Source organism: Benincasa hispida, chromosome 12, assembly GCF_027475165.1.
Source record: "Benincasa hispida cultivar pf3 chromosome 12, pf3_genome.v1.1, whole genome shotgun sequence".
Taxonomy (NCBI): domain Eukaryota; kingdom Viridiplantae; phylum Streptophyta; class Magnoliopsida; order Cucurbitales; family Cucurbitaceae; genus Benincasa; species Benincasa hispida.
In genome coordinates, this window is record NC_143489.1 from 11,644,659 (window position 1) to 11,666,281 (window position 21,623).

At 31.0% G+C, this 21,623-nt stretch overlaps 1 protein-coding gene and 1 long non-coding RNA gene across 5 annotated transcripts; one reads left to right on the forward strand and one right to left on the reverse strand.

The window, feature by feature from the left end:
* The first annotated feature begins 7,101 nt into the window (after window positions 1-7,101).
* Window positions 7,102-12,386, forward strand: LOC150031767 (putative aminotransferase ACS10). Of its 4 annotated transcripts, none has more exons than XR_016525523.1 (6): window positions 7,102-7,950; window positions 8,063-8,200; window positions 9,072-9,232; window positions 9,311-10,017; window positions 10,480-10,812; window positions 11,923-12,386. XR_016525523.1 is itself a non-coding variant. In XM_090308692.1 (5 exons), the coding sequence occupies exons 1-5, from the start codon at window positions 7,456-7,458 to the stop codon at window positions 10,491-10,493; spliced, it is 1,515 nt and encodes a 504-aa protein (XP_090164818.1). In that variant the 5' UTR covers window positions 7,102-7,455; the 3' UTR covers window positions 10,494-11,071. The 4 variants fall into 4 exon arrangements, 2 of the variants coding, with proteins under 2 accessions (XP_090164818.1, XP_090164817.1); XR_016525522.1 differs by lacking the exon at window positions 11,923-12,386 and adding an exon at window positions 10,927-11,071; XM_090308692.1 differs by lacking the exon at window positions 11,923-12,386 and having other exon boundaries at window positions 10,480-11,071.
* On the reverse strand, window positions 11,216-11,991 carry LOC150031768 (uncharacterized). The gene is made up of 2 exons (XR_016525524.1): window positions 11,776-11,991; window positions 11,216-11,674 (listed from the first exon to the last, which is right to left on the reverse strand). It is a non-coding gene; the product is annotated as an uncharacterized LOC150031768 (long non-coding RNA).
* Window positions 12,387-21,623: the final 9,237 nt, after the last annotated feature.

A 21,623-nucleotide genomic window follows, 5' to 3' on the forward strand; every position in this document is an offset into this window, starting at 1 on the left:
TAATTATCCAAGCACCATTGAAGTTTAGTTGCCACTATAACTCAATAGGGATAATTGAGAATTAATTTTGGATTAATTTGAATTGTTCTAATTTGAATTTGATTTATATTAAATGTCATAAATGATTGTGAGAATTCAAACTATAGATTATATTATATTTGATACAATATAAAAACTATAGTTTATATATTATATTAAATATAACATATAGTATAATATACATTATATAATAAAGTGGTTATTATATAATTATATATTTTTAATTAAATTAAATTAAATTAGTTTTAATTTAATTTAAATTTAATAAAAGGAGAGAGTTATAACTCCCTCCCCTAGTTTTCTCTCTAATCACGTACGTGGGAATAAGAGGTTACAAGAGATCTTCTTCTTCCTCTTGCTTCTAACGTAGAGAAAGTTTGTTGTGTTTTTTTTTCTTTTTTGGTTTTGATCACCCAGTAATCTCTCTCACAAAACACAGAAAAAAATCTTCTCTTCTCCCTCTCCCATAAATCAATAGAGAAGCTCACAACTCTCTTTGTAATTCTCTCCTCTAAGGAGAATATAGGATGTTCATTTGTGATGATGTCCACTTTGTTTCTATATGAAGTGTTCGTAATCTGAAGGAGGAGGTTCGTGAGGATTTGATTCTTTAAGGGTAAATGTGACTAACCCTAATTTCCTTCATTGTTTATTTATAAAACATGTTGTGAAATCTCTATGATATGTATAATTTAGTTCATGTATTATAATTATTTGTGAAATTGAAATTGGGATATGATCCACACTTCCGCATCATACCTCACAATCATTCATCTACTACATTGGCAAGTCTTTCGTATCAGATTAGTGGCAACTGTATTAGATTAGTACAGGGGCAAAATTTAACTATGGTGTCTTAGCTTTTTCTTTAATCAAATTAAATGTCATATTGCTTCTCAAGCCACCAAAATTCCCTTGTGTTTTACTAGATTTATTTGTGGGATTCTATTCACTCAAAAGCCTAATCTTTTCCTGGAATCAGACGTTTCTAGACCTCTTCCCCTTGCTTTATCACTCAGCTACAGATTGTAGTAGGAAAAACATGTTCCTGACCTAGTTCACACCGTTTGTGACTGAAAGTAGTCAAATTAGAAAGTTTCTTCTGACTCCATGTGGGAAAAAGGTGATGCATGTGCTGGAAAATGAATCAAAAGATCTTGACGTTTTGGCCCAGAATATTCTTGCTCGCAAAATTGAGGTGGATAACATGTTGAATATTCTTCGTAGTGCTTTGGATGGTCCTGATCAGGGTGGACTCTGGTGCACAGGATGATGATACGGATGAGTGTTGATGGCTGCTTGTGTACTTCTCCTCTCTTGTTTTTTTTAAGCATGGCAAAAAGAGGGAAGAAGTTGAATATGTGATGGTGTTGTTTGGTGTTTGCTATGGTTGTTGCTTTTATTGTGGTGGTTTTCTTTGTTTCTGCTGCTGTTATGAATGGTGTGGTTTGTCTCTCAAACTGTTATATTCTATTTCAATGACATTGTGCTTCTGCTTGTCTAACTATGTTGATTAATTCTGTTTTTTTTTTTATCGATGCTTAAAAAATATTGGCAAATGGAGAGTTTGTTAGATATTATGTGGTTGAAAATATTTGTTTAAGTATCATAGAGGCAATATTTGTTTAAGTATCATAGATGTTATCTGATTTTCTTTGCATTTGTGGTTTTCTAGCAAAGTGATGTTCTACGAAAATGTAGATTCTGCAAAATACTTTCCTTATCAGGTTTTTCCTTCTCCATCATCATTTTTCGATTCTTTTCCTTTTTCAATATGTGACTGCTATGAAAGTTAGAATTGCTTGTATGTGTTTCTGCTGTGCATATTTATAGTACAATTAGTCCTCTGGTTTGGGTTGGTCGTATTATTTTGTGAGAAGCTCATGTTTGAAAGAAAACAACTCAGTGTGTATTCGGTCAACATTATAGTGTATTGAAAGAGTTGAGCTTCTTCAAGACATAATTTATATTCCTCATATCGAGGGTAAGAAGATCTTTTTTAGAATGGATTCTCAAGCTTAGGGGGAGCCTAAGCCATTGGAACCAAGGGGACTTTGTTCTTAGAAGGAAGGGTACAATACGAGTGAGAAATAGTCTCACGACTTGGGGGAACCTTAAGTCTTATAGAAAGGGAGTCTCGATCTTAGGGAGAGCCTAAGATTTGCTTCACTGATAATACAACTTAGGGAGACCATATGACACCGCGAGAAAGAGTCTCACATCTAAGGGAGCCTAGCTTATTAGTCGAGTGATAAAACTGTGTAAGAGTCACTGTAATCATGCATCTATTATAGATAAATATTCCATTGTAATTACTTATCATTGATATTAGTAAAGTTATCTTTTTTGGGCACACTACCCCCAGACGTTGGTGATTTACACCAAATTGGGTTACCAACCTCTGATGTTATTTTATCTATTATACATATTTGATCATTGTCTTACAGAATGCTATAACATTACTCATAGCATAGTTAATTTGCAGTAGATACCTTTTTTTCCTTTTTTTTCACATCGTATTGGGAGTACAACTGATCAATTGCTTCAAAGTGGTATTGAAAAGAAATTGCCCATTAAATACATTTTTCTTAATTAACATTTGGTAGACATAAACTATTATTTTTTAAGAATATTTTAGCAATTAACTAAGGCAACATTTGAGATTGCTTTTAAGAATGTTAAAAGTAATTACTTACAAATCTTTAACTGCTTTTGGGTGTTGATAAATGTTGATATTGAATAATTCTATTAAAATCACTTTTTTACATAGTTTATTTCCATACTTCCAAATTTGTTCCCTACTAGTTTTAAAAATAGATTCTCATAGATTCAATTGATACTTTCTAATTAACAAGCTTTAAAATCAGACTTTCAAACTCTATATCCTAAATTTTAAAATTGATTAGTTCAATGCCACTAATTTTCTTTAAAAAAATATCATACTTTTTCAAAAATAAAAAAAGTGGCGCATATTTTTCTTTATATACTTAATCAATAGGAAAATAAAATTTAAGTTTGAGTTGAAAGCATATATAATGTAACATTTTAAATAATTATTTAAAATATAAATTATAAACAAATAAAATTGAAATTCTTGATAGTGAATATATTTTAGATATTACTTTTAATCAAGGTTTAAAATGTTGATATCGAAAAAAATATTGAGATCTTAATTTTACAAAAAATGTTGATAAAAATATCAATAGAATATCGATGTTGATGAATATTTCTAAAAAAAATTATATAAAAAAATATATTTAAATTAACAAATAAACATTTTACATTTTATTAGACAAAATAAGATTATTAATTATATTATATTTACATAGACTTTTTTACAATATAATGAAAATTTCGATTATTTCTTTTAGGTTTAAAGTTAAAATTGGCTCAACACTAATTTACTTTATTTTACCTATTATTATTATGATAGGAACTCCAATCCAAAATTTGAAAATAGGCTATAATTTAACATAAATTAATGTTTTAATGATCTACCCGCCAGATTGTTGACCACAAATTAAGCTTCCAATTAAATTCTCCAAAGTTTGTGGTTTGAGTTTGGCGCTTAATTTTTGTCTTTTACTTACATCGGATTCATCGCAAATACCCCTCTTCTTATTAATAAATAATTCAATGTTTTTTTTTTTCTTGTTAGGAAAAAGAACGGTTCTAATTCATTCTTTTTTTTTAAAAAAAAAAATCTTTCTCACAAATTTGTATTGTTCTTGTAAAATTGGCTTCATCTCACATGCCAACTTCTGATGAATACCCAAAACTGGTGCCCAATCAATTGTGTTTGAAAATTACTAGATTCAAATACAAACAAACCAATTAAAGAAATATTGTTACATTATTAGGTCATATTCACTACTCTGTAAATAAAATTATTGCAATCATAATGATTCACATGATATTATTAACTAGCTTTATGGGAGAATACCACATTTTTTATATTACGATTGATTAATTACATTTAGGAGCATTTGGAGTAATGAATTAGTTATTATAGTCCTAGATTACTATAGTTGAGTTATGATAGTTTGTGTTTGTATGTAGATTATTTTAATTTGGATTATAATAGTATATGTTTGAGGTATAAACTATTTTAGTTTGAGAAGCACACGGTGGCAAATAATAAAAAAAATGATAACCCTTGCCCCAAACGCCCCTTAGTGGGAAGTACATGTGGTCTCAAGGGGAAAAGACAATTATAGAAAATTGGTTAAATTATTACTTTTTTCCTTGTGAGGTTTGTGTAATATATCCACTTGTTTCCTATCTCTTAAGTTTCAAAATTTTACACCTTCATTGTTCCAATTTTATCAGATGTCCCGAATGGACTACGCCTTCATCGTTAATATTTAGAAAATACTCCATTTCGATACTCTATTCAAGAGCTAGAGTTGGGAAAAAGGGCATGGTAGAAGAGGAGATGGAGTGCATTTTTTTTTTCTTTATAATTTTTAATTTAATTTTTTTAAAGAAGTGTTGTTTTCAAATATAGAAAAATAAATCAAAATATTTATAAAATATAGCAAAATTTCATAACTATTAGTGATAGACACTGATAGACTTCTATCATTAATAATTCTAAAATTTTATTATATCTTGTAAATATTTTTAGCAGTTTTACCATTTGAAATAATTTTTCTTATTTTGATTATACATTATGTGAGATGGTAGAATCAAACATATATCAGTTGAAGCATGCTTATTTTTAATTTTAAAGCATGTAATGTCATCTGTTTTAATAATAAAGTATGTTGCATCATGGTAACAAAAACTTATTTTATAGACCAAAATAGAGTATTTTCCAAAGATTTAAGTACAAAATTGTAGGAACCTAGAAATTAGGAGATCAAATAAGAATATATAAATAAATAAATAAATAAATAATAGCATTTCTATTCTTATTTATTGGAAACAATTTTAAATTAGTTATTCTTAAATTAAGGTTTGGAATATCTGGCTGGCTTTGCGCTGCTTTAATCTGATTGATTGGGTTCTTGTGGTTGTGGTGGAAAAAGGAAGGCAACATCTTCCAATTTTTGTCTCTAACTGAAACATATGATTACGTGTGTATTCATTTTTGCATTTTAATTACACATGAAAAATATAACACATTTCTTTTTCTATATAAAATATTTATTAATTATTAGAGTTTAATATATATTTTCACAATATTCTATTCTCTCTTAATAATTTTTTTAAAAATCTTATTAAAAACTAAACTTACCAACTTTGAAATAATTATACTAGAATATTCAATGCTATAATAAAGCAATCTAAAAAAGTAACATTCAATCTAAATCAAATTCTAGAGATTTAGATTCAAATTTTGAATCTTGGATTTTTCTATTATGTTTGAATTGAATTTATTGATTGGATTACATAGGAAACGTCATACATTCAAATTGATATAGATAATTTGTTCACTTTATTGAAAATATGTGGGATAGGAAATTGAACCTCTAATATCAAAGTTCATAACACAAATTTTAAGTCTATTGAGTTAGTTGAATATGATTTAATATAAGAAAAATACAATTTAAATAATGAAAGCACCATTGTTTTTGTATAGAAATATTAATATATTTTTATTTAAAAAATACTTTAGATTTTTAAGCTTTTATGAAAGTTTTAGTTTTCAACTTTTTAATTTGTAATAATTTAATTCATAAACTTTAGCATTTAACCATTGTGTTTCTCTAATTTAAAACATTAGACATATAAATTCAATGGTAGCCTAATTTTAGACATACGTTACAATTTCTCAATTGTTATCATGTAACAATTTTAGTCTACTTAGTTTACGAGCATATCTAGTCCCTAATAAATTTATAGGTCAATACATGTACAAAAGCCCGTTAGATCTTCATAATACTTTTCATGTAGAGACTAAATCTTTACAAATTCTAAAATGTAGAGATCTAATTTTTGTAAATTGATTAAAATTAAGAAATTAAATTGTTACACGATTGAAAGTATATAGACTAGATCGTTTTTTCACATACCATTGCACGGTCTTCTTTGATTGCGAAAAACGACCAAGCATATGATGTCATTCAAGATTCAAATGAGTGATCATCACAATGACATTCTAATAGATGTAAAGTTTGTTCTACTAAATATAGACTAATTTTATGACCCTTCAGAAAATCACAAATGATATGACATATTACTTCTCTTCTTTTTTGAGAAAGTGTGATAGAAAATTCTAAATCCTAAAAATTCCATTTCTTAACCTGTATTTTTAGGTAAATAAAATAATTAATATATTATAAAATAAATTTAAACTTATAAAGCCCTAGCATAAACGATAATTGAAAATCGTGGTTTTTTCTCAACTGTAAGCATGATGGAAAATCTCAATCAAAATTTCTATAGGGAGAATTCTGATATCCCATTTTGATGAAATTTTAAGGAAATTTCGATTTTTTAACTCAATTCAATATTTTTTTTTTAAAATTTTATAGTTTTGATTACCTGCAATTGTACAGTTTTATATGCTAAGGTATGATTTTACATGCTAATGTCATTTTCAATGAAGGAAATAAAATTTTCAAATGTGCTAATTTTTCATATTTTCAATAAATCTCAAATTTTCACCCTTATTTTCAATTCAAAACTTTCATTTTCAAATAAATTAAATTTGAAAAAAAAAAACACAAAAAGGTACCTATATTTATTTTTAATCTCACTCAAACTTTTTCTATTAAATTTTTACATCTCAAATTTGAATTTTGTTTTTTACTATCCAAAAATTTAATTTTCACGTTATTTCATCTTAAAATATTCATAAACTTCATATTATTTTATAATTATCTTTCTATTTTTATAATAATTAAAAATGATCTATTTAAGTCAGAATGAAAATTTCATTAATTAATGCTAACTAATTTAATTATTTTCTATCAATCTACATAAAATTTTCTAAAATTTTCATGGACGTCCGTATTTTCATAAAATCAACATCTCAATATTTACGTCAACATGTTTCGATCCTTTGATTGTAACGACTATTATCTTTCGCACTCAACCAAAAAGAAAAAAAGAAAAAAAGAATCACGAAGCGTAGTATCGTAAAATAAGAAACCCTTAAAAAAAAAAAAAGAAAAGAAAAAAAAGGAAAAAAATCGGGGTGAATTCATCTCCGCCTTAAAGCCAGAAGAATCGGCGCGGAAAGTACCAATGTAACATAAACATCATAAATTCTTTTATTTTTTTAAAATTCTTTTCGAAGGAAAAATGTTCAAATAATTCAATTTTGTCAATCCTACCCTTCGAGCTTTTTGCTTGCCCTGCCGGTCGCCGGAATTTTCCTCGTCTATCCGGTGAGAGAAGCTCCTCCACCCTCGCCCCTCGCCGGCGGCGGTTTATCTTTGGGTTCTGGTGGATTGAAATGACTCTGCAATGACCCAGACCCGATTCTTCAGAACTCGGAACTCCAAATCTGACAAAGAAGCAGAACCCACCACAAGCGGTGGCGGAGGAGCCGCCATGAGAGTCATAGTGCCTCTGCAAGGCGTCGTTCAAGGAAGAGGCGGCGTCGTTTTGGGCTCTGTTATACCTTGCGTTCTCTTCTACTTTCTTCAGCTCTACTTGAAACGAAACCGGTCCGAACCATCCCCGGACCCTCCTTCCTCGCCGGAGGTGGATTCTTCGGGGAACTCTTCGCCATCGTCGAGCAATCAGTTAGTGGAGCTCTCTGTACTGCCTCGAACATTGTCTCGGACCTTCCTCTCGCCGAGGTCGAGTGGGCCGCTTTGCGTTTCGGGTCGGGCAAATTCGATTTCTAGAGTTGGGGATTCTACGATTTTCGTTGGAATGAGGAGGTTCTTGGAGGACCCATTTGATGAATTGGATAATCCGACGGGGATTATTCAGCTTTCTGTTGCTGAGAATAAGGTGGGTGGCTTTATGCTTTTTGTTGGTTTGAATATGTGTCAGCAAGATTTTTGTGCTCTGTATTTCTCGGTTTCTGTGTTGACGATTGTGGATGTTTAATCAAACGATGAAGTTATCCTCGGACTTGGTGCAAAATTGGCTAACGGAGAATGGAAGAGATGCTATATTAGGAGGAGTGAATCATAATGAGCTGAGTGTAGCTGGGACTGTAAGTTACCAGCCTTCAGATGGATTGACGGATTTGAAACTGGTAATCAAATTTCTGTCTTCTCTCTGTAAATAATGTTTTGAATTAGTTTAGTTGCCACTTGCCTGTATGAATTCATTTTTGACATGGAGAGATTTAATTGCTTGACCAGCTCTGTTTTTATTTTCTTGCATATGCTTGGATTTGTGTTCTCTAACATAGAATAAGGACATCAAATTTCTAAGCTGTTTCAAATGCTGATGACTTTATTTGAATATGTGCTTTCACCCTGTTAAAACCTTCTTCCTCTATTTATTTACATTCTTGATAATTATTCTTAGTTTGATTTATGAATATAGCTTTTGGAGACTGGAGAAACTCTATTTTGGCTGTGTTTAGAGATTAAAGGTGGTCCGGTCAATGTAAACGTAAAATTCCATTGAAGCATCCTTGGACCACCATTGTTAAGCTTATACTGAATGAAGTGAGATTTCAATATATGAAGCACAGTTGACTACAATGAGTATACCGGCTAACATGGTGTATTGTTGCAATTGAGTACCACCTTTGAGCTGGGACCTTTCATTTCCTATCAAGGAAATTATAATCATTTTCGAACGATTCCTCAATGTTAATGTTTGATTCTGATATTTATATCTCCTGAAAGTATTCTCCTTTCTGTATTTCTATCTTTATTGCCTAGCTTTTCTTTGTTAACATGTTAGAGAAGATGTTTAAACTTTCTCCATAATTTGTAGGTATTAGCTTTTTTATTACTTATTACTTATTACTTATTTCCTAGCTCTAGCTTGTCAGCTGTGTTGCCTCTAGCATTACCTTTTTACTTGTACTTCATTCGATTGGTAAGTAGACTACCATATGGACTTCCTTGTAATTGCCCAAAAGATTTACCTTGTCAATCATCTTCTCACAGGCTGTAGCAAGCTTCATGTCTCAAGTTGTAGGGAACTCTGTTTCATTCATCCCTTCCCATTTAGTATTTACGACCGGAGTGACCTCTGCAATCGAAACTCTTTGCTTTTGCATAGCAGACCCGGGAAATGCGTTTCTTGTTCCTACGCCGTATTACCCTGGGTACTTGTTCATTCTTCTTTCATGAAATACTACTTTAGTTTTATCTGGAAAAACTAAGAAACTAAATCATAAATGCAGTCTTGACAATGACGTGAAATGGCGAACTGGGGTGGAGATAGTACCCGTTCCCTGCCGCAGTGCCGATAACTTCAGTTTAAGCATAACTTCTCTTGATCGAGCATTCCATCAGGCAAGGAATCGCGGCCTTAAAGTTCGTGGAATTATAATCTCAAATCCCTCAATTCCGGTTGGAAATCAACTAAATAGAGAAACACTCTATGACCTTCTGGACTTTGCCAGGGAGAAAAACATCCATATCATATCAAATGAAATATTTGTAGGGTCGACCTACGGAAGTGAAGAGTTTGTGAGCATGGCTGAAATAATCGATGCAGAAGACAGTGACCGAGACAGAGTTCATATAACATATGCTCTATCTGAAGACATGTCACTTCCTGGTTTTGGAGTTGCTGCGATCTACTCTTTGAATGAGAATATCCTGGCTGCTGCTAGGAAACTGGCAAGGTTCTCATCTGTTTCCGCTATAACCCAGAACCTCCTTTCTTCTATGCTTTCAGATACGCAATTCATCCAGAGGTTCATTCGAACCAATCGAGAGAGGCTTGGAGAAATGGACGGTAAATTCACTGCAGGGCTGAAGGAACTCAACATCAAATGCATGAGGAGCAATGGAGGTTTCTACTGCTGGGCAGATATGAGCAAGTTAATCCGCTCTTACAGCGAGAAAGGGGAACTTGAGCTCTGGGAAAAGTTGTTGGATATAGGTAAAGTTAATGTTATCCCTGGCTCATCTTGTAATTGTATTGAACCGGGATGGTTTGGATTCTGTTTTACAACTTTGATTGATAAAGAAATACCTATTGTTATGGACCGAATTCGGAGAATTTCCGAAGGTTGTAAATCTTATACTTAAAATGATATTATTGTTCTGTAGATATGCATCAATTGTATTAAACTTTTTCTAGGCCTTTGTAGTTGTTTATAGGCGGTAGACTTGTAAAGTGGTAGTACGGGATTTTGATCAATTGATGCTACATTCTTAGCTTCTATAATTTTCTAGAGTAGAAATGGATTGCTACATTCTTAGCTTCTATAATTTTCTAGAGTAGAAATGGATTGCTACATTCTTAGCTTCTATAATTTTCTAGAGTAGAAATGGATGTTTCTGAACCTTCTTCAGTTGGAACCATTTTGTGGACTAAATTTAAGTCTTTCTTCTCACATAGTGAAACCAAAGTGAAGTAACTTCAGCTCCTGACTCGCAATCCGCCCCAAGTAGAGAATTCTCACCCTCATGCAGTACTCCATGTGACACAATTTTGTTGAACAAGTATAGACATCTTTAATCCATGAAATTATTTGTACCGTTAAATCGCTGAATTTACTTCGGTGCAGACGTATATTTAGTGATTTAACATTTCAATGAATTTCATGGATTAAAGACAGTCTATACTTTGATCAACAAAATTTAATATGAAGTTCTGTTTTCCTTTCCAAGGGACTAAAGCAGTGAAACAAGCAAAACTAGCCGCTTTAATGGCTATACGCCTGTTTGAATGGTAATCATCCTCTCCTTTTTCTTGAAAGCGATACGCAAGGTCTATGAATCCTTCCAATCTTTTCTTCATTTTTCTATACAAGCATAGTCTCACAATCTCTCATTTTCGTTGTAGATTCGGTTCATTCATACGCCTCTCACCTAAAAGAGAAACTATTAGGAATCCTCTTTTTTGTGTGTGCTTCCTCTTTTGCACTAGCAATTGGTCCCGCTCCTCATTAGCTCAAGATAATAAATCGTACAAGTTCAAATTTCTACACTGTCATTATTCCACGTGAATAGTCCTAACCATGTTGGCAGGATCTTTTCTGAGTTTCTTCTTGCAACAGAACATATTATGAACAAACTTCAATAACTACAAAAGAAATTATCTGATTGATCCTATATCATATTTGGTCCCATACTTTGTGTTCATATGATCTAATTACTTCTTAAGCTTCACGAAGTTCAACAACTACTGGTCTTGAAATAGAGAAAATGTTGAAAAAAGATTGTCAACTCCCAACCTCTTACTACTATATAAGTTACACTCTAGTTTTCTTCAGGTTATATTTTAGTACTCTAGATAAATGACACATATATATTGAATAAAGAGTTCAATACATCTAGAAATCACTCAGAACTTCTCACCCTCACTAGAGAGACATAAAACCATGCCACCCTCTGATGATTCCCGTCACTTTCTCTGTTCCAAATGTGGGAATTTTTTCTGAAACTCAGTCATTAAAGCCAAATTCTCTTGATGAAGGATATTGGCTTTCTCTCTAAGCTTCTCATTCTCTTCAATTATGGTCTGATTTTCCAGATATAGCTGCAGATTCTTCAGCTCAATATCCTTCCCCAGCTTCTCTTCACATCTCCTCCTGCTAAAACAAAACAAAAACAAAAACAAAAACCCATAAACAAAGTTCCCTAAAACCCATCAAAAAGGTGAAATGGGGTTGTGTAAGAATTAGAAAGCAACCTTGTGAGTCTCAAAACTTTAAGTTTGGATCTCTTTAAACTTCTGTTCTTGAAACTCTGAATTGTATGAAACAGAACACTCTGTGTTGCACTGATGCACATTATTCTTCTATGGCAGCTTCTTAACTTTTGCCTTTCTTTCTAGTAGAATATTGTATGGAAGTTGCAGGGGAATCAGTGGGACTAAAGCTCATACTTATATAGACTGTGTAGACTCACGAGACAGAAAAAAAGAGAGGTAGGGAAAGCAAATTGTACTAATAATAATGACTGGTGGACTTCTGATTAAGCACTCTTTTTATCCTTTGGCTAAGGCCTCAGACATTGTTAATAACTAGTGACTTGTGACACTAACGGGCTCTCGTGTTAGTCGGTTCATTCATGTGTCTCTTTACCTTAAGCATCTGTCAACGAACTAGATGCTTAAAAATCGACCCGTCGCGCTTTCTTATTGACCTTTATTTGTTTCATGATTTTAGTTTTGAATAGATATTTGTAAAGAGTCAAATGGAACATTGAGAACAACCTTGAGGTGAGACCCATATTGTTGGGTTAATGTGTAATGAGCAATTTATTGACACTGTGAATGAAGGTATGATGCTAATTTGTATATTTGTGTATGACTGTATTTGCAATGAGCCTTTTTTTTTTTCAGCCTTCCACATTACCAAATTTCATAATGATGCCTCTCTCTATTTCTTCTTCCATATCAATCATACCTTCTTTTTTCCTCACTTTTTCATTTCCTTCTCACCACTAAAATATACAATATCCATATATACAGATCATTTGTATATATATACTCAAAAGTAGAATACAGCCCCACTCTCCATGACTTCTCTCAACATTAGATAGAGACAAAGTAGCATTTGTGCTTAATTTTAAAGATTTGTTCTACTTGGATTTCATTTGCTCTACAATAATTTCATCACTTTTGATTAAAAAATTGTCGTTCTTTTTTCCAAAAGATTTAAATTAAGAATTTTTGTGTTGACAACAAATCCACCACCGACAAATACATATATATATATTAGAGAGATGTAAAGGAAGTGAAGTTAAATATCCTAACACAAGAGATTAAGAATTTGATAATATAACTTAGAAATCTTTCTTGAGTACTTCGGTTGAGTTGTGTAAATTTGTTTTATAAAGTTTTTGAACTTTATACTTTGTTAGAATGAACAATATTTATAAATACGAATGGTAATTATAGGTATATTTATATGAAAATGACATTTAATCCTTATACTTTCATTAAGGTAACAATTTGGTCTCTGTACTTAAAATTAGTTATGATTTAGTCTCTATTATTAAAATTGTTAAAATCTAATAGAAATTTGAGGTAACTCCCATCTAAGATTCACAAGTGCACATTAATAGGCAATTTTGTACCTATTATGTGTCAGTTGAAGCTTAGGTTGATTCAATTAACAAAGTAGATTAAAAAGATTCTTTAAAATTGAAAGAGCTAATGCCCCAGGCTAACACCTAATGGCCCTGATAACGTCATTCTTACTTGTCTTGAAGTGCTTCTAAAAGTGAAAACTATGCCCACAAATCAACATGAGTCCTTTCAAGACACTTTGTCCTCACTCACATGTTTCTTAAGAAAATTTCTAAGAAGTCACCCAACATAGAATTGCTTCTAACTAAGCACTTTTAACTTTGGAGTTCCTATGATTGTGTCACCAAAAAGGAAGGTACACCTTGTTCGTATGAGCAGTAACTTTAAATTCTTTTAAGCCTTTCTTAACGACCATGCTTTCATATTCTTAGGATCTCTTGTATTCGAATGTGATCTTGATTCATACATGTACCCCTCCTAAACTTGGGGCATTACATATTGTTTTACGAAATCGACAATTAAAGAATAAAAAAAACATGAAAAGAATAGAGAGTTAGCATATAGATTTACGTGGTTCCCTTACAGTGTGTTAGTAACATCTATGAGGTAAAGGGAGAACACTTGTATTAGAGAGAATACTATAGAATATAGAATAAATAGTGCCTTTAGAGTTAAAAGAGTTTATATCATACACTTCTCTAAACCCTATGATCATAATCGTAAATAACCATAAATAATTAAATAAGTGAAACACTCGTATTAGGTGGTTCGAAATGCCGGATGACATATTCAAGGCATTCTAACATATTATATTATATTTTATTATTTTTTTTTTTTAAAAAGATTATAGATTCATTTTATACCCTATTAGATGTAGAAGAGAATATATATATATAGAGGAGGTAGAAAGAAAGTAAAGAATAATAGTTGGAATTTAGAATATAGAATAATAATTATTGGAAAGTTGTCACATCATGGTTGCCCTAGTTGAATTATGGATTTGGAGAAGTAATTATAAAGGGCAGCACTGTGTCCATGGGGGGAGTAATGGTGAGTTGCAGTAATGTGTATGATTTCTTCATTTACTACTACTACTAACAAGTACTCAATAATTGTGAGTTGAAATAATGAGGTTTTGGTCGAATACAAAGAGAAGGAGAATAATATATAGAGAGACCCACTACAAGCCTGCACCTTGTTTCCTCTTTTACCACTCCCTTTGTACCCAAAATTATGATATATATTTAAAGAGGGTGGGGGAAGAAGGAACTCAGATTAATTGCCTTAGTCAACTAACAAATCAAGGGGTTTCATTTTTGTGTTTTTATTCTTCTTTTCATCTTTATATATTACATTTTGCTCATACAAATTATTATCTATGTGTTGAGTTGATGTAGCAATCACATGCACACCAATCATGAAATTCCCTAGCTAGTGTGTAATTGGTGTTATTCCTTTGTTCATTATTTACTATCAGTCTTGTCAAAATTAAACCATGTTATAGGTTTCCTAAGGTTCAGACAAATTTCATATTGGTTACGAAATGTGGGGGAGATGCATGATATTATATAGGTTTATAGTTGGTAAATATATGTTCGTAATATAAAAAATATATATATATATATACACTCCCAATTGGAGTAGTAGATTCAACGTATGAAGTAAATGTACATGCACCATGGATATAAGATACCAAAATACTTTTTCTTTTTAGTTTAATAATTAAGAGATGGAGCATCAAACCTTCGACCACTAGAGAGGAAAGTCATGTCAGTTACCGTTGAGTTGAGTTCATTTTAGCATAATATACCAAAATATTATTAAGCATGCAATATCCACTAAAACAAAATGGACATTCCATGACACATGAATAGTAACAGATTTAGAAAAGAGAAAGGAAAAATAGTCATAAAAGCTGAATTTACGCATTTTTACGGGAAAAAACGGAATTTTTCAGATTTTTCAAAATTTATGACAGTTGTTTTGTGTCATGAATTTATGATTGTATATAACAGTCATTAAATGTTAGATAATGAAAAAGACATGATTTGACGTGAGAAAAGACGAAAGATTTCGGATTTTTCGACCATTATGACAATCTTTTCGTGTCGCCAATTTGTGACCAGAATTAACAGTCACTAAAGAGTAATAGTTTTTTAAGTCATTAAATTGAAAATTAAAAAAAAAAAAAATTGGCAGGAAAAAACTGAGAATTTTGAATTTTTGGATTTTTATGACCGTTTCATCAATATATGACTTGAATTGATTATCATTAAAGAGTAATGTACAAAAAAAAAAAAAAATTAGGTATGATGTTAGGTTAATTAACTTTAGGATAAATTAGAAAAATATTAATAGCGCTTAATAAATTTTAGTGTTAATATTAAATTTGTGTAATTTAATTATATGAACTAAATAGACGTAAGTTTATGCCTCATTTGGGATAAGCTTCCAAAATTAAAAAGAAATTATCAAAAAAATTTAGTCACGACTGTTTTCAAATTTTAATTTATTCAATTTTTTATAATAATTATTTTTCTTATATTTTTATCAAATATTTTAGATTAATCAAAATTAATTGAAATTCTGATTAATAATGTAAAATTTTAAATAAATATATTTTAATAAACTATATATTGATTATCAATATGAAAATAATTGAAATAACAAGTCTTAGTTTAGTTTTGTTCTAGCTTTCAAAATTATTGCCAGTAATCTATGAAACAAAGACATAGATACGGCTATGATCGGATGCAGCGATTCGTCAAATTTTAAAAAACAAAGATATGAATACGTCTAAGGATGCGTCACTTTTTTAATATTTTATTAATATATATATATTTCTAAAAAACGAGGATATTGATACGTTTAAGATACATTTTTTTCTTTAAAAAAATATAGGATATAGATAAATTTAGCATACAAGTTAATAACAATATTACAAAATAGGTAACATCTAAGATGTTGAAGTACAATAGTTAATAAAATGCAATAAAAAAGTGACTGTTCGCACGAGATTTCAAGAGAAATTTATTTCGTGGAACTTGAATTTTGTATTTGTATTAATTTTGTGGAAAGTGAGTATAATCTCTAATACACAGTGTTTTGATGCTTTCAAAATAAACTATAAATTTTAAGCTAGTTGATCTTCTTGGGTGATTGGCCTTTGGGCTTGTTGATCTTGGGTGATCGGCCCAAGTTTCTTGGATGATCAGCCTTTGGGCTTGATGATCTTCTTGGATGATCGACTTTTAGGCTTGTTGATCTTCTTGGAGGACTGGTCTTTGGAGTTGTTGATATTCTTGGATGATCGGCCTTTGGGCGAGGATTAGTGTTCGCACGAGGCTTCCGGAGAGACTTGTTTCGTGAAGTTGAACTTAAGTTGGTGTTGATGTTGAAGTTGATTTGATGCAATGTTGTTCGATCTTTAGTACTTGATCCTTTGATTCTCTCTCAGTTGAATGCGTACGCTTGATTTGAGGAAGCGTGTAGAATTGCTTGTATCTTCAAAGGAATTCAGTCTTCAGAGTGTGTTTGCATCTTCAAAGGACTTCAGTCTTCAGAATGCTTTCATCTTCAAAGGACTTCAATATTCAAGATGCTTGTATCTTCGAAGGACTTCAGTCTTCAGGTGTGGTCAGCTTCAGGAGTCAATGAGTCTTCTGATTGTAAAGAATTCTCTATAAGCTCTATGGAGTATAGAATTGTTGACCCTCACAAATGAGGAGAACTCCTCTATTTATAGAGTTCTCTACTAGACTTCATGGGTTTGGGCTTGGTCGGTTCATGGGTCTGACCAATTGGATTTGGGCCTTATTTGACATTTTGGTCAAATTAAGCCTATTTATGGGCTAAATTGGACTTTTAGCCCAAAAAAAAAAATATCAAATTGGACTAAAGTAATTTTATTCAATCCAACGGTTACGAAGGAAACATGTGGCATCATCGGACTTCGCCAATTTATGTCTTCAACTTCAATTTGGGACAAGTGTCAACTTCTAATTAGTCTCGAATTCAATTATTTGGAATTTCGTCACAATTTGCGGTCGGTCCAAAATTTTTCATTCAACAGTGACTCATATTGCAAAAAAGAAGAAGAAGATTAGAGAGAAAAGTATGAAGATAAACGAAGAACTCATTGTTGAAGATATCTAAATTGTTTATATTTTGGTGGACTTTGTGGGGAAGATGAAGATTAGATAATTCTAGTCTAGGGTTTAGTTCGTTATTTATTTATTTTTCTTTTTGTTTTGGACTCGAGTAGTGAGCTTTTTAAATATGTTGCCTAATTTTAGATTGAGAATTATTAGATAAGTTACTTGTTTTTTTTCTTAAAAAAAAATAAGCATGTCAGATACGTATCTGAAAGTATAGATACGTCAAATCGCGTGTTAGATACGTATCTGAGAAGTATTTGGAAGTATCGGTATCCGATACATGTCTGATACCAGCAACTATGATTTTAGAGAAAACTGTGGTGAAAGAAAGCAACATAGTATTTGGTAAATTTTAATTTTATATTAGAAAATAATATTCACGGTATCTGATAAATTAATACTAAGTTTATGTAATTTGGTTTATATGTACCAAATCATGGTTAAAAAAGGAGTGACGATTAAGATTTTGTTTAAATCACTCTTAATTGTACCAAAATCATCATTACCAATTTATGACACGATTAACCTCCATTAAATATAAATAACTATTTCTATTAAATAAACAAAATAAAACAAAATTGAAAAGCTCTAAATCTCCTTTTGTACTTCATTCAAAATTTGAGTGTAGTAATTTTCGTAAATTGGAGTTTGTTTGGAAGCATGTCGTGCATATTGACGGCGTTCAATAGGTAAAGGCTTACTTTGAACACTTTTGGACTCAAATAAATTATCAGAAATAGCACCATCAATTTTTCATCTATCAAAACTAGCACTTTTTTTGAAAAATCGAACTAATTTTTTTCGATGGATCTCGGGTGAGATTATTTAATTATAAAATTCATTTTTTTCTAACTTATCGGTTGTTTTGGCCTTTGTGAGCCTTTCTCGATATAACTCGGAGAGATTAAACACCGAGATTCTAGTAATTTTTCCAAATATTAGGCAATCTTATACCAAATCTTATATATTTTCAAATTTTCTCTAAATTTGGTTATCTTTATCGAATATTATATTCAATTCTTACAATACCAATTTTTGTTTCTATGAATTTCTAAATTTCCAAATGAATATACTAATTAGATGTTTTTCAAATGAATGATTGCATTTTGATTTCTAAATTTTGGGAAAAATTAAATTTTGCAAAAAAAAATTAGGTAAGATATGAAAAATATATAAAATCTTGTTATTAATTTGTCCGGGAATTCACCGATCTTGATGTTAATCTGCTCGAGATTCATACCAATTTTTTTTATATATATTTTCCATATTTTACCCTTTTTTTTAAAAAAAAAAAACAATCTTTCCAAAAATTTAAAAACCAAAATTAATCACCTGAGAATCTAAAAAAATTCATTTGGATAATTAGTAAATTGATTTAGAAATTAGAAATTGGGTTAAAGATTTAAAAGATTACATAAGATTTTGATATAATATTTGGTAAATATAATCGAATTTGGAGAAAATTTGAAAATATATAAGATTTGTTATAAGATTTAGGAAAATCACATAATATTTTGGAAAAACGACTAGAATCTCGGTGTAATCTTTTCAACATGTACCGAGAAAAGCCCAAAATAGCCAAAATAATCTATAATTTTTTGGAAAATGCTAATTTTTTAAACTAAATTTCGGTGATCGATCTCGTCCGAGATGGACTGAGAAAAACTATTTGAACGAGTTTTTAAAAAGATGCTAATTATGTAAGGTGAAAACTTAAATTTATTATTTCTGACAATTTTCCAATAAAATGTTTATGACTAGTTTCTGACTTTTCGATTTTACTTGCATTAGTTTCAGACTAATTCGGAGTGTTCAAATTGGTATTTTAAGGAACTTTTTGAAGTAATTTAGCAAAGCTTTAGGTCGGTGGATTCTACTTGATGTGTATGTGCCTTTAGCATTATTATCTACGTTTTATTTAAGCCATAATTAATTATGTTAATTATTACTTAAGCAATTGAAACTCTTACACCGAACATGTGTAGGGATCGAATCTCGAGTGGAAGCATTGGGATCGTCTTGCATTCGGTTTTTCTAATTTAAATGAAACAAAATCAGAAAGTTAAAATAGAGAATAAAAGGATAAACAACATATTTAGCATTCTTTATAAAGGGAGAAACAAAGCGATGAATGGTTCTTATCTTTGTAGACTCCCAAGCTCCTCAAAATTCCTCTTGTGTTTCGCACGAACATCTCAACGATCATCGATACTACCACAATAATAACCTTGTTATTTTTTAGGATTTCAAGAGTTGGATGAGTTGTCTCCAACCCTTGGAAGAAGAAAAGGTAGAGTGATTGTAGAGAGAGTGTAGTGAGGAATTAATTTTGTGGAGGCTAGAGTATGTTTTTTACCAAAAAATAATTCTTGTCCTAAATTGACTAATAAGATGATTATATATGAAGAAGGGTAACTTTTTCCACCCTTAATGCCAACTAATTAAATAACCCCTTGTTTAATTAATAATTTAATTAATTGACACATTAATTAAATAGTAATATATTAAATCTAATTTAATATATAGTTAATTAATTAATAGTATAAACATCACATGCTTATATTCTTCCGCCTCTCTATCATTTCTTAATCAATTAATTAATCATCAATTAATCAATTAAGTTTATTAACATATAAATATTACATACTTATATGTATATATCTCTTTAAGAACCCAATTCATATAAATCTAATATTTGAATCTCATTCAGATATGTCTCTCTTACATAATTTGGATTATAGATCTCATCTATAATTAATTATATATTAATCACATCAATATATAATTTCCTCAATTGATTTGAACAATTCAAATGATTCCTCATTAATATGCTATAATGAGCTAACAAGGGGACCTAGTGGACCTACAGATCAGAAACTCCAACGATATGATTCACTCCACTAAAGACCCACAGCTGCATTCTTCCCACTGTAGATATATTTCTGTGTCCAGGATATATATCAATCACAACACGTTAGTCCTTCACGAGTGTTTGTAACACCAACTAGGTCAAGTTACTGTTTTACCCTTAGGTTACCTCTGTATCCTTAAGTACTAGTGCTTATCTAATGAACAATCTGTTTATGGTCCAACCATTAAATAGAAAATCCCTCTCGGACCAGTGAGAGGGTAGGGTGCTTTGTTCAAGTCCCAGATACACCATTTAAGGGAACATTCATCTACTTACCCTAAAATCGAGAATGAGTGAATTCTACCTTGTATTATTATGTTTCTTGCTCCCCATTCAATCTTATTCCCAAAATGGTAGGTTTATTGAGTCGACAAACTAGCCACTTTCACCCATACAAATCAAAGGACAATCCCTCATGAACAAGAGTTCATAATACACATAAGATTAAGACTAAGTTGCCTAAGTCATCCTATTGAAATAGAAACCTAACTAGTCAACAATGTTACATCTATGGTTATTATTTCATGGTTTGGTCTTATGCAAACTTATTGCGTAGGATACCCCCATTCGTATGTCATCTACACGAACGCGTTGGATTACTGTGTTTGTATCAAATACAAAATGGGTCATATCTTTAGTGTTACCAAAATAAGGTACCCAACCTTATCCCTATACTATAAACCCTTTAAGTTGTAACCTTGGAGGTTAGTTTATTGGATTTACGGTTAAGAAAAAATAGAATATAACACAATCAATAACATTTATTAAAATAACATCGATAACTTTTTATTGATGATGGCCAATTAATTACATTTACTGTCTGCGAATTTTAAGGCATAAAACCCAACAACATGCAAGGTCTACCCTTTAGATACTTGGCAATTGTTGTTGGTTGACTAGACGTCATTAACTTAGTTTTGACTTAGATGTTGTTTGATCAATTTTTGTAGATTTAATTTTCTCTTGTTTTCTTTGCCAGTGAAACAAAATAGAAAAGAGGCCTAATTTGAAGGGAGATAGAAAATGTGGTTTTGCATTATGTATAAAGTGATTGAACAGTTGGTAGCTTCTTGGTGGTTTTGTGTGACATCCCATTTTTTCAAATTTTCAAGTAATTTTAAATTACTTAATTCAAATATTTGGGTTGAGGTTTGGAGTTTTGGGATTTAAAATGTAATGATGGTGATTGGTTGGTTTATTAAGTTGAGATTTGGGAAAAGATTTAAGAATTTGAATTGGTATTTGTGTGAGATTGTGAGATTTAGGAGGAGAAAGGATATATTTATATTTATATATATATATATATATAGTTCGAGTCATATGAGGGTTTGTTCTAAAAATTATATAAGTAAATTTATAAAAGAAGAAGAGGAAGATGAAAAACTAGAGCAGCCACACGTCTCTCACGTCTCTCTCTCTCTTACCCTCACAGCCTT